Here is a 19,738-nt window from a genome sequence, read left to right as displayed (position 1 = left end):
AAACACGAGACATGAAATTACTTTTCATAAACCGTTGACACCTTTATTATCAATAAGATTAATAAATAAAACCGATGTTATGCAAGTAATTATACATCATATTTCATCCATGTTTCTAAATGTATACTATCCTTTTATCGCTAATTGCAGAACAAATTAAACGGTTGAAGTGCAGTTACCAATACTTAAATACCAAAAAGTATATATGCAAATATATACATTTTCTAAATAAGATATGCTTTTACAAACACAATAATATAGTTCTATATAGTACCTTTGTGCTTAGGGTCTGAGTATAGGACCAGAGGAGGTGGTGGAGGAGCAAACGGTGGCTCTAGATGGTGAACGTACTGCGGCTCCTGCTTGGACGGGTCAAGAGATTAGTTTATACCCGCTGATGAAAGGATGATCTAGGTCCACGTTCTGAGAGTATTCAGTAGATCATGGATGGATTTACAGCCAAACAGGAATAGGGTTGGATGGATTTCCTTAATACTGAGGTCACTTTATTTTTAATCATGTAAAAGACAGCTATTTTGGATATGTTTAAAGTTTTTTAAAATTAAAGAATACAAATTGCAGTTTACCTGATTGGTTGTCATTTTGTGTGTTCCCCCTTAGGAAATCAAAAACCCTTTAGTAAAGTTCCCACAACTCTGCTGTTGTCTCTGATCTCTCGAACCACCTGAAGCAATAAGGAGTATTTGACCACTTGTAGTGGACACACCTCGTCCATCGTGAGAGAGAGCGAGAGAGCACACATTTAAGACAAAAGGGGATGTTCTGCAGGTTTGTGGCTTTTATTGTAAAACCAAAGGACCAGTTTTTAGTGGGGCATGTATGTGAAGTTCATAAGTCATTTTTTATTATTTTGTAAAATCTTGATTTAAATAATATAGTTACAGTATAACAGGAAGGAAGAAGGGTGACAACATTTATAGAAAAAATAGAGCGAAGTTATTAGTTATTACAAGTTATTACAATTTTACACATTCTCTTTGTACATTTGGGGTTTAAACAGGAACAGTCTGTCAATAACAACAGTCAAGTTTGGTCTCTATCTGGGGCCGAGGAATTGTCACGGGGAAAAAAAGGACGGCAGTCAGAATAAAATTATACTTATGCAAGGGAGGTGCAACACGCCCTCAACACAATCACTTAAGGCATCATTTTAATAAGGGTTTTTTTTCAAACTAATTGTAATTAGTTTTACATTCAATTTATTACTCGGATAAAGTTGTCTCACTCTCGCATAAAAATCTAAGCTTTGGTATATTACAAAAACAAAATGGACGATATCTATAGATAGGTTCAAAAATAAACACAAATATATAAACACAAACAAACACAAATTCCTCTGTGGTGTAGAGTGCAGAGTTCATCAGAAACCTTTTGACTTGGCTCACCGGCTTGTGGTCATCTGGTGATACATTTCTCAATAATGACTACAGAGAGATTAACAGTCTCAAATAACATGCAGCTGTTATTTACCTGGATCAAATGTAATGTCCTGTTGCATAGCGCAGCATGCTCCACAGCACCCAACTACAAATAAATGATTACACCTAGGAAGTAGGACCTTTGACAACGTCAAAGTAGACAGAAGACTGAACACGGGACCATATATATAGCTATATATATAATCTATATCTATCAAGTCTTACATTCTGCTGCCAGATCAAACAATTACCAACATAACTGGCCATGAATCTACTGGTCAAGCTACTCTACTTGCCATGACTTTACTGGTAATGGCACTCTACTGGCTGTGACTCTACTGGTAATGGTACCCTACTGGTCATAACTCTACTGGTAATGCTACTCTACTGGTCATGACACTACTGGTAAAGGCATCAGGTTTGATTTGCACATTGGTTATATATACAAAGACAGTTGCAGCCCACCACCACCACCACCACCACCACCACCACCACCACCACCACCACCACCACCACCACCACCCGTCTACACCCAGGCCTGCCATCCGGAGAAGAGCCGGCTGAGGTTGGTGGGGTCCATGGCCTGCTGGATGAGCAGGTTGACCTGCCCCCCCACACTGAGCACCGCCCCCTCCTCCACCCCCTTCAGCTTATCCTGGAGCCGCAGCAGCACCCGCTCCGCCACCTTGTTGAAGCTCTGGCTGTCACTGCTGTGGAGGGGGGGGGGGGGAGAGACACAGAGGGGGGGGAGAGACAGAGGGGGGGGGGGGGGGGAGAGAGAGGGGGGGGGAGAGAGAGGGGGGGGGAGAGAGGGGGGGGGGGGAGAGACAGAGGGGGGGGGAGACAGAGGGGGGAGAGACAGAGTGGGGGGGGAGAAACAGAGGGGGGGGAGACGGGGGGGGGGAGACAGAGGGGGGGGAGAGAGGGGGGGGAGAGACGGGGGGGGGAGACAGAGGGGGGGAGAGACAGAGGGGGGGGGAGAGAGAGGGGGGGAGAGACAGAGGGGGGGGAGAGAGACAGAGGGTGGGGGGGAGACAGAGGGGGGGGAGAGACAGAGGGGGGGAGAGACAGAGGGGGGGGAGACAGAGGGGGGGGAGAGACAGAGGGGGGGGAGAGAGACAGAGGGGGGGGAGAGAGAGGGGGGGGGGAGAGACAGAGGGGGGGGGAGACAGAGGGGGGGGAGACAGAGGGGGGGGAGAGACAGAGGGGGGGAGAGACAGGTGGGGGAGAGAGAGGGGGGGAGAGAGACAGAGGGGGGGGAGAGAGAGGGGGGGGGAGAGACAGAGGGGGGGGAGAGAGACAGAGGGTGGGGGGGGAGAGAGAGGGGGGGAGAGACAGAGGGGGGGAGAGAGACAGAGGGTGGGGGGGAGAGAGAGGGGGGGGGAGAGACAGAGGGGGGGAGACAGAGGGGGGGGAGAGACAGAGGGGGGGGGGAGAGACAGAGGGGGGGGGGGAGAGAGAGGGGGGGGAGACAGAGGGGGAGCAAGAGAGAGTTTGAAAGTTTGATGACAGAATGAATAGACAAACTATACAAACTAGGACAAACACATGGAAATGGTCCGTCTAAGACCAAAACAATTAGAATTTGCCATTTTGTTGTAAACAACTACTACACATTTCTGCTGCATGCCTTTGTTACCAAGAACCCCATATAGTCACCCGTCTTCCTTCCTCATACAGCAACCTTAAGTAAAATCAAGCTCTACCATGACCATTAAACACGACCTATCTTCCCTACATGCCCCAATGAAGACTGGTCCTTTGATTTCACAAAAAAAGGCCACAACCCTACACTCCTTCAGAACACCCCTTCTTGTCTTAAACGCTCTCTCCCTCCCTCTCACACACCCACCTGCCCTTGGCGTGGTGGTCCATGTCGTCGGCCCCCAGGGTGGGGTGCAGCGTGGCGTTGAGCTCCTGCTGCTCTACGTGCTGCAGCTGGAAGGCCTTCAGGGGGTTCATGGTCCAGTCGAACAGCGGGTCGTAAAGCAGCACCTGGGGAGCGGCGGGGAGGGAGGACGGACAACGGGATGGTGGACCTGGCAATCAAGGGTGTAGAAAGCTAAACTGACTATTGTACAGTGACCTTTTGGACGTCCTACCTCGACAATGGTGAGAACCGCTTCTTGGGAGGTCCTCATCACCTCCATGGTCTTCTCGCAGCATCTGATCGTTACCAAATACATATATGATGGTATAAAATACTGAGGTCATCAAGAGCTTCTTGCAGTTATTGTCCTGAGCAAGCAGTGGGGGTGACAAGGTCAGCCCAAATGTTTGGGGTAGCTTTGGAAATCAGCTTTGAGCAACAGATCTGGGCTAAATCCATTCCTCCTACCCTTTCAGGAAGACATGTACGTCATGCTGTTCTGATGAACGACACAATTTCAGTTTGTAGATGGCTCATGAGAGGGGTCTTAGTTTGGGTCTCACCTCCTGAACACCCCCTCCACTCCGGTGATGCCCATGCCGTCCACCATGTCCCGGGTCAGCCGGAAGGGAACCGTCTCCGGGGTGGGCAGGACCTTGCCCTGCTCAAAGGCCACGCCTTCAAAGAGGCGGACAGAACAGAAACACACTGACTGAGGCAGGCCCGGTCCGGACAGTTATTCCTAAGGCAGTGTCCAGGAGAAAAGCGCCTATACTATTTATTATACTGAATCTAAATGCAGCGATTTCTTACCCAAGTCAATATGGATGAGCTCTGCGGTCTGCTCGTCGATCAGAATGTTCTGGATGTGCCGGTCACCCAGGCCTACGATGTAACCCACTGAGGAGAAAAAACACAAGACTGCAGGAATTAGCTCCTATACAAAAGCATCATTCATACAAGTACAGTCTATTTCGTACACTAAAGAAGCCTGCGCTTCATTAGCTTTTACAATACAGCCATCATATTGTGTGGCCCTACCTTGGTATTACTAATTATAAAGTAGAATTAAATCAAGGTTGGGTGAGGAATATTCATATGAATACAAAAATATTCATCTATTTTTTGAAAGAAGTTAATTTACATCTTTTTCATCCTGTTGTGTGAGACATGACCGTACATGAGTCAGTGACTGACACACAGCGGTAGTAATGTGATGTTATTAACAACCCCCCCCCCCCCCCCGTTACGGGTGCGTACCGATGGAGGAAGTGGCCACGCTGCGGGTGTAGGCCAGCCTCTTCTCCATCCACACGGCCGGGTCCAGGAAGCGCTCCATGCAGAAGTAGCGGAAGACGGGCCGGAAGTGTCCGCACACCTCGCTGTAGGCCGTCAGCTTCCCCTCCAGGCCCTGCCGCTGGGCCTCCTACAGGGGAGGGCAGCACAGGGTTTGGAGGTGTTTAGTCTCCAACTAAAGGACTCAAAGCTTAGAGGAGGCGATTTAATGAACATATCGGCCCACCTCCACTTTATATGTTCAACGTTTCATTTTGTATTCTTAATGCTCCTTGCATAGTTTTCCCTTGCCTATAACCACCAAGATACATATTCAATCAGCCCCATTCCTACATTCTTTGGAATGCAGCTAGTGTTGGATTTTTATTATATACACTACCGTTCAAAAGTTCAGGGTCACTTAGTAATGTCCTCCTTTTTTAAAGAAAAGCACTTTTTTTTCAATGAGGATAACACCAAATTTATCAGAATTACAGTCTAAATATTGTTAATGTGGTCAATGACTATTCTGTCTGAAAAAGGCAGTTTTTTAATGGAATATCTGCACAGGTGTACAGAGGCCCATTCCCAGCAACGATCACTCCTGTGTTCTTATGGTACGTTGTTTAGCTCATCTTGTTAAAAGGCTAATAGATGATTAGAAAACACTTGTGCAATTATGTAAGCAGAGCTGAAAACTGTTGAATATAAGTGAGTTTTCACGGAAAACATGAAATTGTCTGGGTGACCCCAATCGTTAGATCGGTAGTGTACATTTTTTGATGGTCTTGAAATATTTTTGCCACTTTTTTGGTCTATTTCTAAACAACTTGACATCTCCTTTCCCGTATTTGTCGTTTGCCGTGTCACACGCAGTGCGCCTGTTCAGAATGAGTTAAACAGTCTAATACAGTGAATAAGCCCAGTATAACATTCTGGCAGGCGTCAGGGTCAGACTCCCAGAGGAAACATCCTCAATGTTCGCGGCCCCCCTGTAAACCTCTGCGGGCCTGATATAGACCCCAGCAGCAGCGTGAGAGTGAGGGGAGGTCAGCGCTCACCATCATCCTCTTCCGGCAGGCCATGTTGGGCCAGTCCTGGGGCCTGAAGCGCCCGTGGGCCCCCTTCTGGGGGTCCACCAGGAACTCCCCGATGGGCACCGTGCCCGAGCACCACTCTAGCACACCGCTCCTCTGGGAGAAGGGGACCACCTGGGAGAGGGGGGCCGGGCATAACTCAAGAGTCAGACCACCGATTGTCCATCGTGACCGAGAACATACCCCTAGGGAAGTTGAAAGTGGGATCATGGAGGGATCATTAAAAGTGGGATGATTGAGGGGTCATTAAAAGTGGGAAAAGGGGGGGAAAAATATATGAAAGAAGAGGTGAAAGAAGTGTTTTCTGTATTTTCTTGATAATATTCTGTCTGCGTTGATGTTGATTCTGGAGCAACATTGAAAGCAGAACACTGTGTTCAAAAATAAACAAAGAGAAAGTTCAAGCAGATGAAGTTCCTAGTTCATTTTTAAAGCCTTTTTTGGTCATGATGATAGTGTATTGTTGGTCTTGTGAGGAGACGTTGGAAATGGGATCAGTTCCTCAGGAAACTCCACAGTCCTGCGTGCTGCATTAGCTAGAGAGACAGCCTCTATTGCGGCGTCACCTTGTATCTGCGGATGTGGAGCTTCCTGCGCCGCGTCTCGGCGTTGCGCTGCAGCAGTGTGGAGCACATGGAGAACACCTGCTGCATCACCGCGTCCTGCCGCAGGTCGTCCTGGCCCTAAGGACAAAGGTCATCGTTAGAACACCGGGTTACATACTCAACATTTCCTGTGGATTCCCAGATTTAACCAATTCTTGCATCCTGAGATGCTTCCTATTTTATTTTATTTTTAATGAATTTGTAAAGAAAATCTTTTTCATATTGTATTATTCGATTTTATTAAGACTTGTATTTAAAATGTCTTTAATTAAAAAGCACATCGGTTTACTGATTGGCCCACAGACCTTCCCTGAAATGTTCCCACTCATTTCGAAGTAGTGTTGTTAGCCTGGAATTTTCCGTAGGAATGCTTTGTTTTTACAACAAAAGCACACAGTGAATACATGTGTAACTAACCTCTTATCTCCCACAGCGACAAGAACACAAACATGGTTAATTATTACCGCAAAGCAAACCAATCAAAGAAGTGAAGTCTGAGCTATTATGGTCGGCACAGCTGACGAGCTAATAACACACTCAAACACCTTTAAATACACATCAAACCCATACTTCACTTAGGTATGAAGTACGCACACAAGTGTAGGATAAACACACAAGTCACGCAGGTTTGCATTCTTTCTCTTTCACTCGCTCTCTCTTTCATCTCTCACTCTGGCACCCGCCAGAACCAGGCACCAAACCTGGGGGGGCGGGGCCCTACCCTCCCTCCCCAAACAGATTCAAAAATCCACCTCTCCCCTCTCACTAAAAACACTTCTCTTAACATCCAACTCTCCTCACATTCACGTCCCTCTTTCTCCCCTTTTATTGGTAGGCTTTCAGATGTTCCTATGTGACTTTCTAATGATGTTCTGCTGATTGTTTTTGCTCCTGTATTTTGCGCCTTGTGGATAATGTCTTTGAGTACTTAAAAAAGTGCAATAAATAGAAAACAATTATTATTATTACAAGGACACACACACACACACACACACACACACACACACACACACACACACACACACACACACACACACACACACACACACACACACACACACACACACACACACACACAAACACACACACCTTGACCAGCTGTCGGTGGCTCCTGCCGTCCGAGCCCACACAGTCGATGATCTTGGGCAGGTTGACTCCCCCGACGAGGCGGTACTGGGGCTTGAAGGAGCGTATGGTGACCACGTCGTCATAGCAACCCGACGGATCTACCTATAGGCATCAGAAACACGCGCGCTTTGATACAACAACCTGACTGTGACTGACTGTGACTAAGGACAGTTACGACCATCATCACAGTATTGACAGTCACAAAATTCATGGCTTTTGGTGTGACAACTTATTTCATCGATTTACTGTATCTATATGTATATATTCTTGTGCCGCTATGGAGGGGAGAGTCAAGATAGACAGCGGGTCGCAGAAGAGAGGGAATGACGAGTCGAACATGGGTCGCTACATGGCATGTCGCCTATGTGGTTATAAGGCAGTGTTTGTTATGAAAGGTTACATCACATCTAAAGCAAACAACCCTCGTCGAATTGCAGTCAAGAATCATGACTCAAAAGTAAATGATTACACACCCTAATCTCCACAGTGGGAATGGTGACCTCTTCCAGGTCTTGTATTTTCATGATGGGCTGATCAGCAGGAATGGGAAGGGGCTCTGTGAAGGAACACGTCAGACACACCACACCGAATGATCACACTGCCTCGGTTACTCAGACGCCCTGCCAGACGTATGGATATGAACCTGACCTCGCAGACTTGGTACCAAACAAAAGGAAGGAAAACTTGCTGAATAAATAATATTAGCATAACCTCTAGACAGAACACACATAATATACAGACACACTGAGCTGGCTTTCTTGCGTGGAGTACACAGAAAAATAAAGAACACGCACACACACGCACACATACACACACACACCCACACACAGGGTCGATGAACTCACTCTTCTCCTGCTTGTGTCTGCTGGCGTCCATGTAAGCCAGGGTGATGTACGCGTCGCACAGGTACTCCATGCCCTTCAGCATGGCGCCCCTCTTCTTCCTCACCACGCCGATGATCTTCCGGGCCACCTCTGACCGCTCCTGTAGCCGCGGCACACATGACCATCAACCAGGGATCCCAGGCCGGGATATCCCATGTAGTACAGAATAGTCTCGCGTATTAGTAGTAGGGGACCTTTTTCACCTTTTTACTTTGCTTGTTAAAGGGAAAAGGTACTAACATGGACTTCTACATAAATATTTGGTTTATTCGACCTTCATTTATTCAACAATGTTTCATATTTTTCAAGAGACCCCTGAGTGCACTTTGCACAAATAGACAAAACACTAGACAAGACGACACAGGCACATGACCTGAACATATACAATGCCACACGCAAGTACTCAAATGTACAGTTGAGTCCACGACTCCACATACGAACAATACAAACATTTCATAGACATTCGATAACTGATGATTGCTGGGAGAACGGCAGCATACTCTGGATGGACAGAACCATGAAATACTCCGGAAGGACGGACAGCCAGACAGACAGACGGACAGAGGTCCTACCAGGTCCAGCGCTGAGGGCTGCTGCGGCGTGCTCTTGGACAGCCGGGACTTGATGGTGAAGCTGGCGTCCTTGTTTGCGTTGACCAGAGCCAGGATGATGAACAGTGTGTGGTGGGGGTGCTGAAGGCACGCGCGCAGGATCAGCTGTCAACGCCACACAAACAACAACAACAACAATGGCCATGAAGCACGCCATGTAGGCAGGAGGACCTCGGAACTTACACCCTTAACAATAATACTTAAGGCGATAAGACGGATGAACTATTCAAACAATTTCAACCAACGCCATTATAGGCTTTTATAGTATTTTTATGCATGCAGTCCATTTTTATCGAAATTGCTCCAACATTTACTGCTATATGTGCATTGAGCTATCAGTTTTGGTTGTTAGGTAGCGGAAATTATAAATAGCTTGGTTTTAATTTTGATTGGACTTGAAATGCATGAGGACGCTCGTTAAGTAAATATCATGAAAACTCCTCTACTTGGGATAATGATCCCTATTTCAGCACATTTCACTGATCAGATGCCCTCCATTAAAGGGCAGCCTTACGTCATTGAGGACGTCATGGAAGCCCACGTCCTCGGTGGTGTCGGTGGACATCTTGGTGCCCATGCGGGCCGCCAGCTGGTACATTAGGGGCAGGAACTTATGGGAGGGAATCCTCTTCACTCCGACCTGCCACACACACACTCTCAGCTCACACCACATGAAGGACCGACCAGAAGGGCTGCATGTTTGTGCGTGAAAAAGTTTGACTTTGTAAATTGATATAGCTTGTAAGAAGTATAAATAGAAAATGTGAAATAACGAGTGAGTGTGCAACCCTGCACGCGTTTATTTATCAAGCGTGTGTAAAATGTTATTTTATTTAAGACGCTGTGTATGTGTGTGTATATGTTTGTCTTTGTGTGTGTGTCTTTGTGTATGTGTCTTTGCGTGTATCTTTGTGTGTGTGTGTGTGTCTTTGCATGTGTATCTTTGCGTGTGTCTTTGCGTGTTTGTATGTGTCTGCCTGTGTGTGTGTGTGTCTTTGCATGTGTGTGTGTGTATGTGTCTTTGTGTGTGTGTAAGTGTGTGTCTTTGCACGTGTGTGTGTCTTTGAGCGTGTGTGTGTGTGTGTCTTTGCATGCGCGCATATGTGCGTGTCTTTGCGTGCGTGCGTGGGTGTGTGCGTGTGTCCCGCCCACCTTCATCCTGGCGTTGACCTCCCTGAGGTCGGCGTTCTCCAGCCACAGCGAGGCCAGGCGGAACACCCAGTCGTCGTGCTGCTCGCCCTCCGCCAGGCAGTGGACGTAGTTGTCCACCGCCTTGCACAGGAAGCGGCGCCGGTCCGCCTGCAGGTTGGACAGCGCCAGCTCATCCATCTTCAGCTCCTTCTCCACTTTCACAGTGTACCTGGTGGGCGGAGGGAGGGGGAGGGAGAGGGAAGGGGAGGGAGAGGGAGGGGCGGGGGGAGGGAGGAGAGGGAGGGAGGGGAGGGAGGGGGAGGGAGGGAGAGGGAGGGGGACGGAGGGGGAGGGGAGGGGAGGGAGGGAGGGGGAGGGAGGGGGGGGAGGGGAGGGAGGGAGGGGGAGGGAGGGGGACGGAGGGGGGGGAAGGGAGGGAGGGAGGGGGACGGAGGGGGGGGAAGGGAGGGAGAGGGAGGGAGAGGGAGGGGGACGGAGGGGGGGGAAGGGAGGGAGAGGGAGGGGGACGGAGGGGGGGGGAAGGGAGGGAGAGGGAGGGGGACGGAGGGGGGGAGGGAGGGGAGGGAGGGGGAGGGAGGGAGAGGGAGGGGGAGGGAGAGGGAGGGGGACGGAGGGGGAGGAGGGGGGGAGGGAGAGGGAGGGGGACGGAGGGGGAGGAGGGGGGGAGGAGGGGGGGAGGGGAAGGGAGGGAGAGGGAGGGGGACGGAGGGGGAGGAGGGGGGATGGAGGGGGGGGAAGGGAGGGGGAGGGAGGGAGGGGGAGGGGGAGGGAGGGAGAGGGAGGGGGAGGGAGGGAGGGGGAGGGGGAGGAGGAGGGAGGGAGAGGGAGGGAGGGTGACGGAGAGAGAGGGAGGGGGACGGAGGTGGAGGGAGAGAATGGTGGAGTGAGCTTACAAAATGGCCTCCAGCTTCCTACAGTCTGCATCCCGGTCACACAGAGAGCTTGATGAAGAGGGTAAGTGAGGATGAACAAAGGTGACGTGATATGTCTGTGATTACACTCGTTAAAGATCTTGGTACAGGGACAGCTCAATACTTTTTGTTAGAGGTTTTTACAGTTGGAGAGATCACGCAACACTTTCCTACGCAAAGTTGAAGTATCCCGTCGCACTACATTTCATTGCATTGTTGTTGTGGATGCTGTCTGAATATATGTGTCCCTGGCTGCCAACCAACTTCACTGTTAAGGGATAATAAATAACATCATCAATAAATGATACCCAAAATAAAGAGGTTGTGTTGGTTGATTGAGGCCTTGCAGCATATGCAGTTATACTACCAGGTGTGAGTGTGAATAGCCATTACAAGTTGATACAAACTCTGCCCTTTCCTGTGCCTTAGTGACATCACGAGTGGGAGTGTCCACCTAGATGTATGATGGATAGAGAAGCAACATTTGCTACTCGTAATGGCTAATCACACTCACACGTGGTGGTATATTAGGGGCCCTTTGAACATTGCTTAACACTATAGAAAGCACTGGTATGCATATGCTTGCGTTGGCGGACCTCTTGTGTGCTTGTAGTAAAAACAAAACGTATCTCCTGTGAGGGCAGACCTGTTACTGTCGATGTTGTGCTCCTTCATCAGGTCCACCTCCACCTTGGCCTTCTCCAGCAACACCTGCTTGTTCTCAAAGTCAGAGGAGCTCATGTATTTATCGATGGTCTGGTACTGGAAGTCGGAGAAGCGTGCCAGGGACAGGAAGGCCTTGGTCCGCTGGCTCTGTAGCCGGGGGTCCTGCTCGCCCGAGTTAGCCTGCAGCACCTCTACTGCCTGGGAGGGGAACAGATGTGTGAGAAGACATAGAGTAGAGTTACCCTGGATCCTTACCAAATAAATCTAGTCATCATGTAGAATCACCTGCTCACAGAGGGTTGAATTTAGTATGTATTACTTCACTGTCATCCCACAATAAGGCCTGCTTAAGGACAGCTTTGAACAAAGAGTAAATATTGTTAATAGAGTGATAACGTAATAATGCATGTGGTTAATGACCACCAGCTAGGGGAGCAGGGTAGTGGAGTGGTTAAGCTGTTAAGACTCCCAGCGAAAGGTACTTGGTTCAATCCCCTCATCAACATCCGCAGCCAAACATGTGGGCATTCTTGAGCAGGATGTAAAGCCCTTGAAGAACGAAGCAGCATTGGAAAACAATAGTTTTCCTATTAGTATTCAGTTGGTTGCAACCTAACTGCTACATGCCACTAAATCCTAGACACTGCCCCAATGGCCTGACTAAAGTTCTTGAATGAATCTTTGATATCATTTCTACAGTCATCAACAACCTCACTTCTCTGTCTGTAGTATTGGATATTTGAAGAACCTTGTGTGTCATAGGAGCATGCAGCTCTCTCTATCAGACAGGCAGGCTCTTTACCCTCTCCAGGTAATTCTCCAGGATGACTCCAGGACTCTCCAGGCAGCTCTCCGCCAGCCAGTTACCACACAGCCTCATGCTCTCTGTGTAGACAGGAACCAATGCTGGGTTCATATCCACCTGGAGCGAGCACACACACACACACACACACACACACACACACACACACACACACACACATCAATTACTTGCAATAAGGTACTCTGATGTTTTAGATTTCTTTCAGCATTTCAACACTTGTTTTCAATAGTTGTTTATTATTTGGTATACTTAATAGCATGGTGCACAACATTATGCTTTTAGAAAAAAGTAGATTGTTCATCTTAGAGATTGTCTTTTTCGTACATATTGCGGTATACAAGTGATATAATGTGTGTGTGTGTGTGTGTGTATGGAAGAGTGAGTGAGTGTGTGAGTGTGCATGTATATGAGTGTGTGTCTCTCTGACCTGCCCCTCTAACGTGTTGATCATCTCCTTGAGGAGGCCCAGGGCGAGACCCTGTTCGCCTTTGGCCCAGAACACCTGGGCTTCCTCCAGTTGCCACGACGACGAGGCGGCGGCCGTTTGGGCCACTCCTCTTGCGAGCTGCCTCATCTGGTACACGGCCCGCTCCGCCAGCTGGACAGAGCCGGTGTGGCACATAAAGGGCAGAGAGATTTGCAATTAAAATGGATGTTATTTACCTATGCTTGCTTGCATTTTGTACTTCACAGTGCAATGACAATAACATTGAAATTCCTACAGAGCTTTGCTTATCCTTTCCTTAACCTTTCCCAGCCCTAAGATCACACTGACCTTTTGTTCAATGCATTAACATTTTGAGCTCCATTAAAAAAAATTAATCTACAGATATCATGAGCGATTGTGGATTTAGAAGTTCATCATAAAGAAGTTGCCAGAAAAATCTGATCGTGACATAACTTGTAAGTACAGCATTACCTCTTGTCCATTATATTCTATAGTGTTATCCTAACTAGCTATAACTCTTACCTACATCAACATGCCCTCTTTAAACATGCAACTTTTAGGTAGATCATATAGCAGCCACTTTACAGGCTACTTTAATGACCCTCATTACAATTGGAACAAGACCGCCCACAGACTCTAAGCTATGAGTAGCATTCAGGCAATCCAAAGAGGCAAGGAAGCAGATGGAAAGGCAGCAGCTCCTGCGGACACAGTACCTGTGTGTTCCCTGCGGTGCGCGCTAGCTGGCAGAGTTCCATGAGGTGGTTGGTGAGCACCGAGCTGAGGAACAAGGTGCTGTCGGGGTCTCCCGGCCGGGCCAGCAGTGTCTGCATGGTCACGGAGCGCAGGGCCAGGATGGGCTCCACCAGGGGGAAGTCGCTGTCGGCCAGCAGCTGGGAGTGCTGCCCCCACTGCCTGCACACCTCGGCCAGGGTGGTGTCCGAGAGGGGTCTGGGTGGGACCACAACGCAGCCGCTGTCGTCGTTCTGAATGTGCTTAGACGCCCCTACTCCCTAGGTGTCCGATCCCCCAACAATGATACAGCGGAGAGGGGCGACTTGCCCCCCGATTCATGTAGTCTGGTGGGAACTGAGACTGAAGCCGGCAACAGCGGTGGGAACAGCCACTGCGAAGAAACCAGCGGCCCGTACTACGTATCCAATGACTTATATCAGTATTTTACAAATCTTGTTATGTGGACCGAAGGGAGAATAACTAACCCTTCACGAGATTGTTAGGGGGAATACGCATGTTATCTTTAGCAAAAAACGTGGGCATTAAAAGGAAGATCTGTATTAGTGCAGAATATACATTTTATTTGTAACATAATTTTTTTATAAATTGTTAACGTTAAGATGAATACCAATGCCAATGTACTGGATACTCATTATACAATCAGTGATATCTTGAAGTTGTCCCACGCTTATTATTTATTATTGTTTCCTCAGCGCCCTCACCTGGAGAAGAGCTGCCTCACACTCTGGAGCTCCCCCAGGCTCTGGAGGTTCCTCACAGCAGGGTAGAGGGAGGAGACGGCCTCCAGGCTGCCCCGGCACAGCTCCTCCACCTCCGCACCCCTGTCCCCCCACACACACACACACACACAACCGGGAACACACCCACACACACACACATAAAGAGGAGACCAGAGGAAAACAAACACGTTTAGTCACAATGTGTAACTTTATATTCAATGAATTCAAATATCGTACAATTCATCAACTTGTCTCCCTACCTTGCATACTTCAGGATTCGGTCAAACGTTGAGAACTCTTTATCGTTCAGAGCGAGCAGGGCCCCGAACACAGACTCGTTGAAGCCAGGGCTGGCTTTCTCACTCCTGAAAACAACAACACATTTATAACAGCCATAGAAAGCAATATACAGCCAGCGCTTCATGTATGTTGTACGTCCTGCCACTTAATGTACTCACTTATTGTATGTAGTATTTAGTTATAGTACTTAGTTATGTAGAATCTGGAGGGTCTGGAGAACAGCAATACATTTCTTTCTGCATCCGATACGTTTTTGTGGGAGCCAATCACCAAGCTGGCTTTTCCCCTTGGCGCGCTATTGGCTGGTTTAACACAATGACGACAGGGAAGCGATGGCAAGCAGCCAATCGCGTACAGAGTCAGTTGAACTAGGCCCGTTGATCACGCCTCTTGTGCGGAAGAAAATGACGGCAGCTTCCCCAGACCAACATGCAATCTACGATTGAGCTTGGTCTGGCAATAGCCAGACTAAATTTTTTGTGCTTTGCACTTGGTTCTATGAACATCCTTATTGTACTGACAGCGATATATTTTTTCACATTCTTATGACAAATGTACTTATTGTAAGTCTCTTTGGATAAAAGCATCTGCTAAATGCCCTCAATGTAAATATAGACGTTACACAGACAGACACCCATGCTGTTCCATTCCTCATCGGGTCCCAGAGCCCAGAGACAACACACAAACCAGGCCATGTTCCTGACCTCTCTGGCAGGTCACAGTCCCACTGGGTGTTCCTCCAGGCGGCCTGAAAGCGGAGCTCCCTCAGCTCAGACCCCCACTCCACGCCCTCACTGTCCAGCCCCCGCAGGTAGGTGGCCAGCACGCCGCTCAGACCAAAGTTCTGCAGGGCCTGCTCACCACGGCCGAGAGGGACATCACACATGTTACCGACTGCATCATGTTTCTACCATTCATTGGGGAAGCAGATCTAACACTGTATATATGGAATAGATATATGATTAATGACGGATATTTAAGCAACCCCCTCTCTCGACGTACCTCTACAATCCCCACTTGTCGGGTGACCTCTGGCAGGGTGGAGTGGAGGTCGTAGGAGCTCAGGGCCTTCCCCCACATGGCCTCGTGTTCATAGGTTTGAATCCTGCAAACAACAGAGAAGGAAGTGATTTGGTTTCACTGGGCATTGGACACCGATGCCTGAAACGAAAAAAGATCTATGAAGAAGATCAGGCAGGTGTTGTGACGGTGGGCCGCTGTGGGGGAGGTGGTCCCGGGGCTGAACTACGGAGTCTGTGATTGGTCACCTGGTGAGAGGGCTGGTCATCTTCTCCCCTCCACAGCCATACAGACTGTCAGGCTCCCCAATGCAGCGATACACCTCCATCAGAAGCTCCTTCACACGCACACAAACCGCCAACAGGAAGCCAGACGGTTGGGACGCAGTAAAGCAAAAGAAAATCATGTTGAGGCATTGAAACAACTTGAACATGGAATGCACCATTTAGATACCTTTTATAACAATGTGACGTGGGATTAATATGGTAAGAGAATTACAAAAAAAAAAAAGAGACATATCTGACAACACATTCCCATCTAGGGACATCGTATAACCAACCTGTAGGCTGATGCCGTTGTCTTCCATGCTCTTCTGCGTCAGGCTGGAGATGGTGAAGGTCTGGCTGTTCTCCTCAAAGTTGATCCTGCGAGACACTCTCGACCGGTCCCTGAAGACAACACGCAGACCCAGGTATAAAAACACAAGGATATCCACAGAACCCCACCCTTGCTAAAAACAGAACACGGGCGGCGACACGCGATGTGCGAGCGGGCCGACCTGCGGCTCTCCTCTGTGCTGGCCTTGATCTTGTCCACGTAGATCTCGCTGTACAGCAGGGCGGTGAAGTGGGCCGAGCAGGCCTGGGCGGCCCGGGCCACCTCCAGGAAGTTGAGCTCCAGCCAGGAGTTGGTGTCGCCCACCGCACTGCTGGATCTGATGGCCCCGGAGCGCATGTTGTTACATTACGGTTGTATGTATTCCAAAGCAAAATATGATATATACTGGACTATACTCTATGCTGCACCACGCACAGGACATGCATCAGTGCATTTTGCAGTACAATCGAAAAACATTACAGTAAAACATTGCAATAGAATACCTTATTACAGAAACTACAATCAATTATTTTATTAATTCATTGATAAATAAAATACATAAATTCACTACAAACAAAAACAGACAAGCAAAATTCTACAGTAGTCAATAGAAAATTTAAATTAATTCCCGGTAATAGCTTTAGTTCTATGTAACACTGATGATAGTGTCTCACCCGTCCGTGTGTACTGGTCTCTGCTGGTGTCTGAGGTAGTCCACCACTGACAGCATGGTCCTCAGAGAGGCTTTGTCCAGAGACCCCTGGATCACCATGTCTGAGTCTCCTGGCAGATCAACGATAACACAGTTTGATTAGAATAAACAAAAGCAGTATATTACATTTCATACGGCACAAGGCTCCAGAAGAACAGGGGAAATGCTAAAAGTTGAGAGTAGGTCGACATTTTGCAATTCTTGCACTCTCGTGGATTGCAGGGAACAATTTTAGAGACCCAAAGTCAACGTAAACCAGCTGCAACAGATGCGGTTTGACACAGCGTCGTAGGGAGTGAGGGTAAGGTCCCGGGCCCTACCGGACTCCACGGGGAGCGGGGTGGCAGAGCGGCCCAAGGCCTGGCTGCTGCGGCAGCAGGACGTGAAGAAGTCTTGGACGTGGCGGGAGAGAAGCAGGCGCCAGGAGCCGTCGCGGTCCCCCTGCAGGATGGAATGCACCACCAGGGGCAGCGCCCGCTGGCAGAAGTCTGCCCGCACCTGGGGGGACACGGGAGGGGGGGGGGGACAGAGCCTTACTGGGGCTCCTACAGCTGTGGCTGGATGACTGAGTTCCCAAAGGGTACATGGATGCTGCACTGTGTTTGGATTTATTTTACCGATGCTGAGATAGTAGACATGGAGGGACGGTTGTAGATGTTTGCAAGTACTCACTAGGTGAGTTAACTATTCAACAGATGTACTAGAAGTACTATTATGCCCTGTAATACACTAAACACGAATAAACATTTAAACTGAATATCTGCAATAATCTCTCTATCTTATCTAGTTCTTGACTAATGAGGAACTTTATTATTCAAAATTAGGAAAGGGTAAGATGAGACACTTTTCTGTATAGGATTCACCAGCATCATAAAGTGACTTGAAACCAATCTACAATGTGGATCCCAGACCTCAGGGCGACCCTAAAGTGGCCCCTATGAGGCGCGCGTCCTGGTACCGACCAGACAGAGCGGCCGGGACAGCAGCAGCACGTGGTTGCGGACCCCTCCGCTGTCCAGCAGGGCGGCACACAGGGTCTTGAGCCACCGCTTGTGGGCCCCCGTCTGGGGAACCCACAACTCCTGGCTCTCCAGCAGCTCCTTGGACTCCTCCGGACCGACATCTGTGTTCCCGTCGTCCAGCTGAACCATGCACACGGTAGGGATGAAGACCATCAGTTTGACCAACACAACGTCCTTTTAATCGAAAGGTCAAACAAGCCTTTCGAGATTTTATTCCAAAACTAACCTGAGCAGTTTGATCAGCTATGGCTCACCGGAACAGCACACATGCACACACATGAACACATGCACACAGACCACAGCACACACTTCCACCTGGCTGTGCTTCGCAGCATGCATTAAAACCAACAGCTAATCGGTTGTATTCGATAGTAACAGCACGGCGTGGCGGTACCTTCTTCTTGGCTGTCCTGAAGGGGTTGAGGTAGGCCAGCATGGGTTCTTCCTTGTCCTTGTGTTGCTCCCAAAAGTCAGCCCCCGACTGAGTACCCAGGATGTTCTTCACACACTGACCTGCGGCCTTCTTCACCTCGATACTGGTAAACACACACGTACAAACACACACACACACAAACACACACGAAAGCAGGTGAATAATAATGCATTACATGGAAAGAGACAAAAAACGTCATAGACTTATTAGACAAGTAAATCAACAATCAAATTAATTTGGCAACATTTAGTAATTTGACTCTTTAATCCAAAGAGTACACGCAAGCACACACACACACACACACACACACACACACACACACACACACACACACACAGTACCTGTGGTGAGTGAGGGCGTGGTTCATGCAGTCCAGCAGGATGTAGAGGCCCTGGGCGTGGCTGGAGGGGAACAGGGTCACGGCCCGGGTGTAGAGGGGGTCTCTGCCGTGCAGCAGGGCGATGGTGGACAGGTCGATGGGACCCAGCTCTCCCAGGCAGCTCCCTGCCGCCTCTAGAAAGGTGAGGCGGGGCATGAGGCGATCAAACTATTGACCAGGGACATTTCCCTGGCAATACAGGCCCGTATTTTTTATCGATTAAATGCATGATGGAAATGTTAATCATGCAACTTCTAGTCTGAGCTGACGCCTGAATAGAATTCTGAATAGAACTTTGTACTATGTTATTCGATTATATCACGACATTTCAGTTTATTTCATCATAATTTATTCAGTCACAAATAAAGGTGAACAACGGGGGAAGTTTGCGGTTGGTTATCAATATCTCCAATAGATAAGACTGATTGCTTATTCCATTATAGTGCAAAGGGCTTGTACGTCAGGATGCATCATGGGATATCATGTTGGCGACACACCACCATAATGTGAGGCCTCAAGAGAGTTAGTAGCACTGTAACGTAAATGTACTGTCACCTAGGCTAATGAAAACTTCTAAGTCTCACATGAAAAGCACTGTTACCACATATACAAGTCTCCCCATAATGACAAATCATTTCAGATGGGCTACCTAGGATGTGGGCTCCTCCAGGGTGGTTGGCAGCTACCTTACACAGGTGGAGCAGGCTGAGAATCAACTTCACCAGCACACTTTCTGAGGGCTCCTCTGGAACCAGGACACACACACACACACACACACACACACACACACAAACACACACACTCTGTTCAGGCTTGATGTAGGTATGTACAGCATTGAGAAAGAGTTTACCTTTCCTCTAAAATGTGTTGCTGTTTAACTGAATCATCCTG

The 19,738-nt window shown here is 48.5% G+C and overlaps 1 protein-coding gene across 1 annotated transcript in view; it reads right to left on the bottom strand.

The window, feature by feature from the left end:
- Positions 1-1,965: 1,965 nt before the first annotated feature.
- Positions 1,966-19,738, bottom strand: part of atm (ATM serine/threonine kinase) — a gene marked incomplete at its 3' end in the record, with an annotated part of 33,645 nt that continues 15,872 nt past the window's right edge. Inside the window, exons 33-63 of the mRNA XM_079732325.1 lie at positions 19,497-19,592; positions 18,810-18,981; positions 18,430-18,571; positions 17,976-18,155; positions 17,334-17,511; positions 16,976-17,084; positions 16,483-16,638; positions 16,264-16,372; positions 15,953-16,041; positions 15,687-15,789; positions 15,389-15,537; positions 14,645-14,749; positions 14,367-14,486; positions 13,626-13,860; positions 12,889-13,059; positions 12,441-12,560; positions 11,619-11,836; positions 10,062-10,269; positions 9,424-9,549; positions 8,871-9,014; positions 8,260-8,398; positions 7,888-7,970; positions 7,376-7,516; positions 6,248-6,364; positions 5,646-5,795; positions 4,570-4,735; positions 4,123-4,209; positions 3,873-3,987; positions 3,542-3,605; positions 3,292-3,434; positions 1,966-2,149 (exon numbers count right to left, since the gene is read on the bottom strand). Coding sequence (XP_079588451.1) covers positions 1,966-2,149; positions 3,292-3,434; positions 3,542-3,605; positions 3,873-3,987; positions 4,123-4,209; positions 4,570-4,735; positions 5,646-5,795; positions 6,248-6,364; positions 7,376-7,516; positions 7,888-7,970; positions 8,260-8,398; positions 8,871-9,014; positions 9,424-9,549; positions 10,062-10,269; positions 11,619-11,836; positions 12,441-12,560; positions 12,889-13,059; positions 13,626-13,860; positions 14,367-14,486; positions 14,645-14,749; positions 15,389-15,537; positions 15,687-15,789; positions 15,953-16,041; positions 16,264-16,372; positions 16,483-16,638; positions 16,976-17,084; positions 17,334-17,511; positions 17,976-18,155; positions 18,430-18,571; positions 18,810-18,981; positions 19,497-19,592 — 4,319 coding nt within the window. The remainder of the gene's footprint in view (positions 2,150-3,291; positions 3,435-3,541; positions 3,606-3,872; positions 3,988-4,122; positions 4,210-4,569; positions 4,736-5,645; positions 5,796-6,247; positions 6,365-7,375; positions 7,517-7,887; positions 7,971-8,259; positions 8,399-8,870; positions 9,015-9,423; positions 9,550-10,061; positions 10,270-11,618; positions 11,837-12,440; positions 12,561-12,888; positions 13,060-13,625; positions 13,861-14,366; positions 14,487-14,644; positions 14,750-15,388; positions 15,538-15,686; positions 15,790-15,952; positions 16,042-16,263; positions 16,373-16,482; positions 16,639-16,975; positions 17,085-17,333; positions 17,512-17,975; positions 18,156-18,429; positions 18,572-18,809; positions 18,982-19,496; positions 19,593-19,738) is intronic.

This window comes from Pollachius pollachius, assembly GCF_949987615.1.
Source record: "Pollachius pollachius genome assembly, chromosome: 3".
Lineage (NCBI taxonomy): Eukaryota > Metazoa > Chordata > Actinopteri > Gadiformes > Gadidae > Pollachius > Pollachius pollachius.
This window is presented reverse-complemented; position numbering and strand designations above follow the sequence as displayed.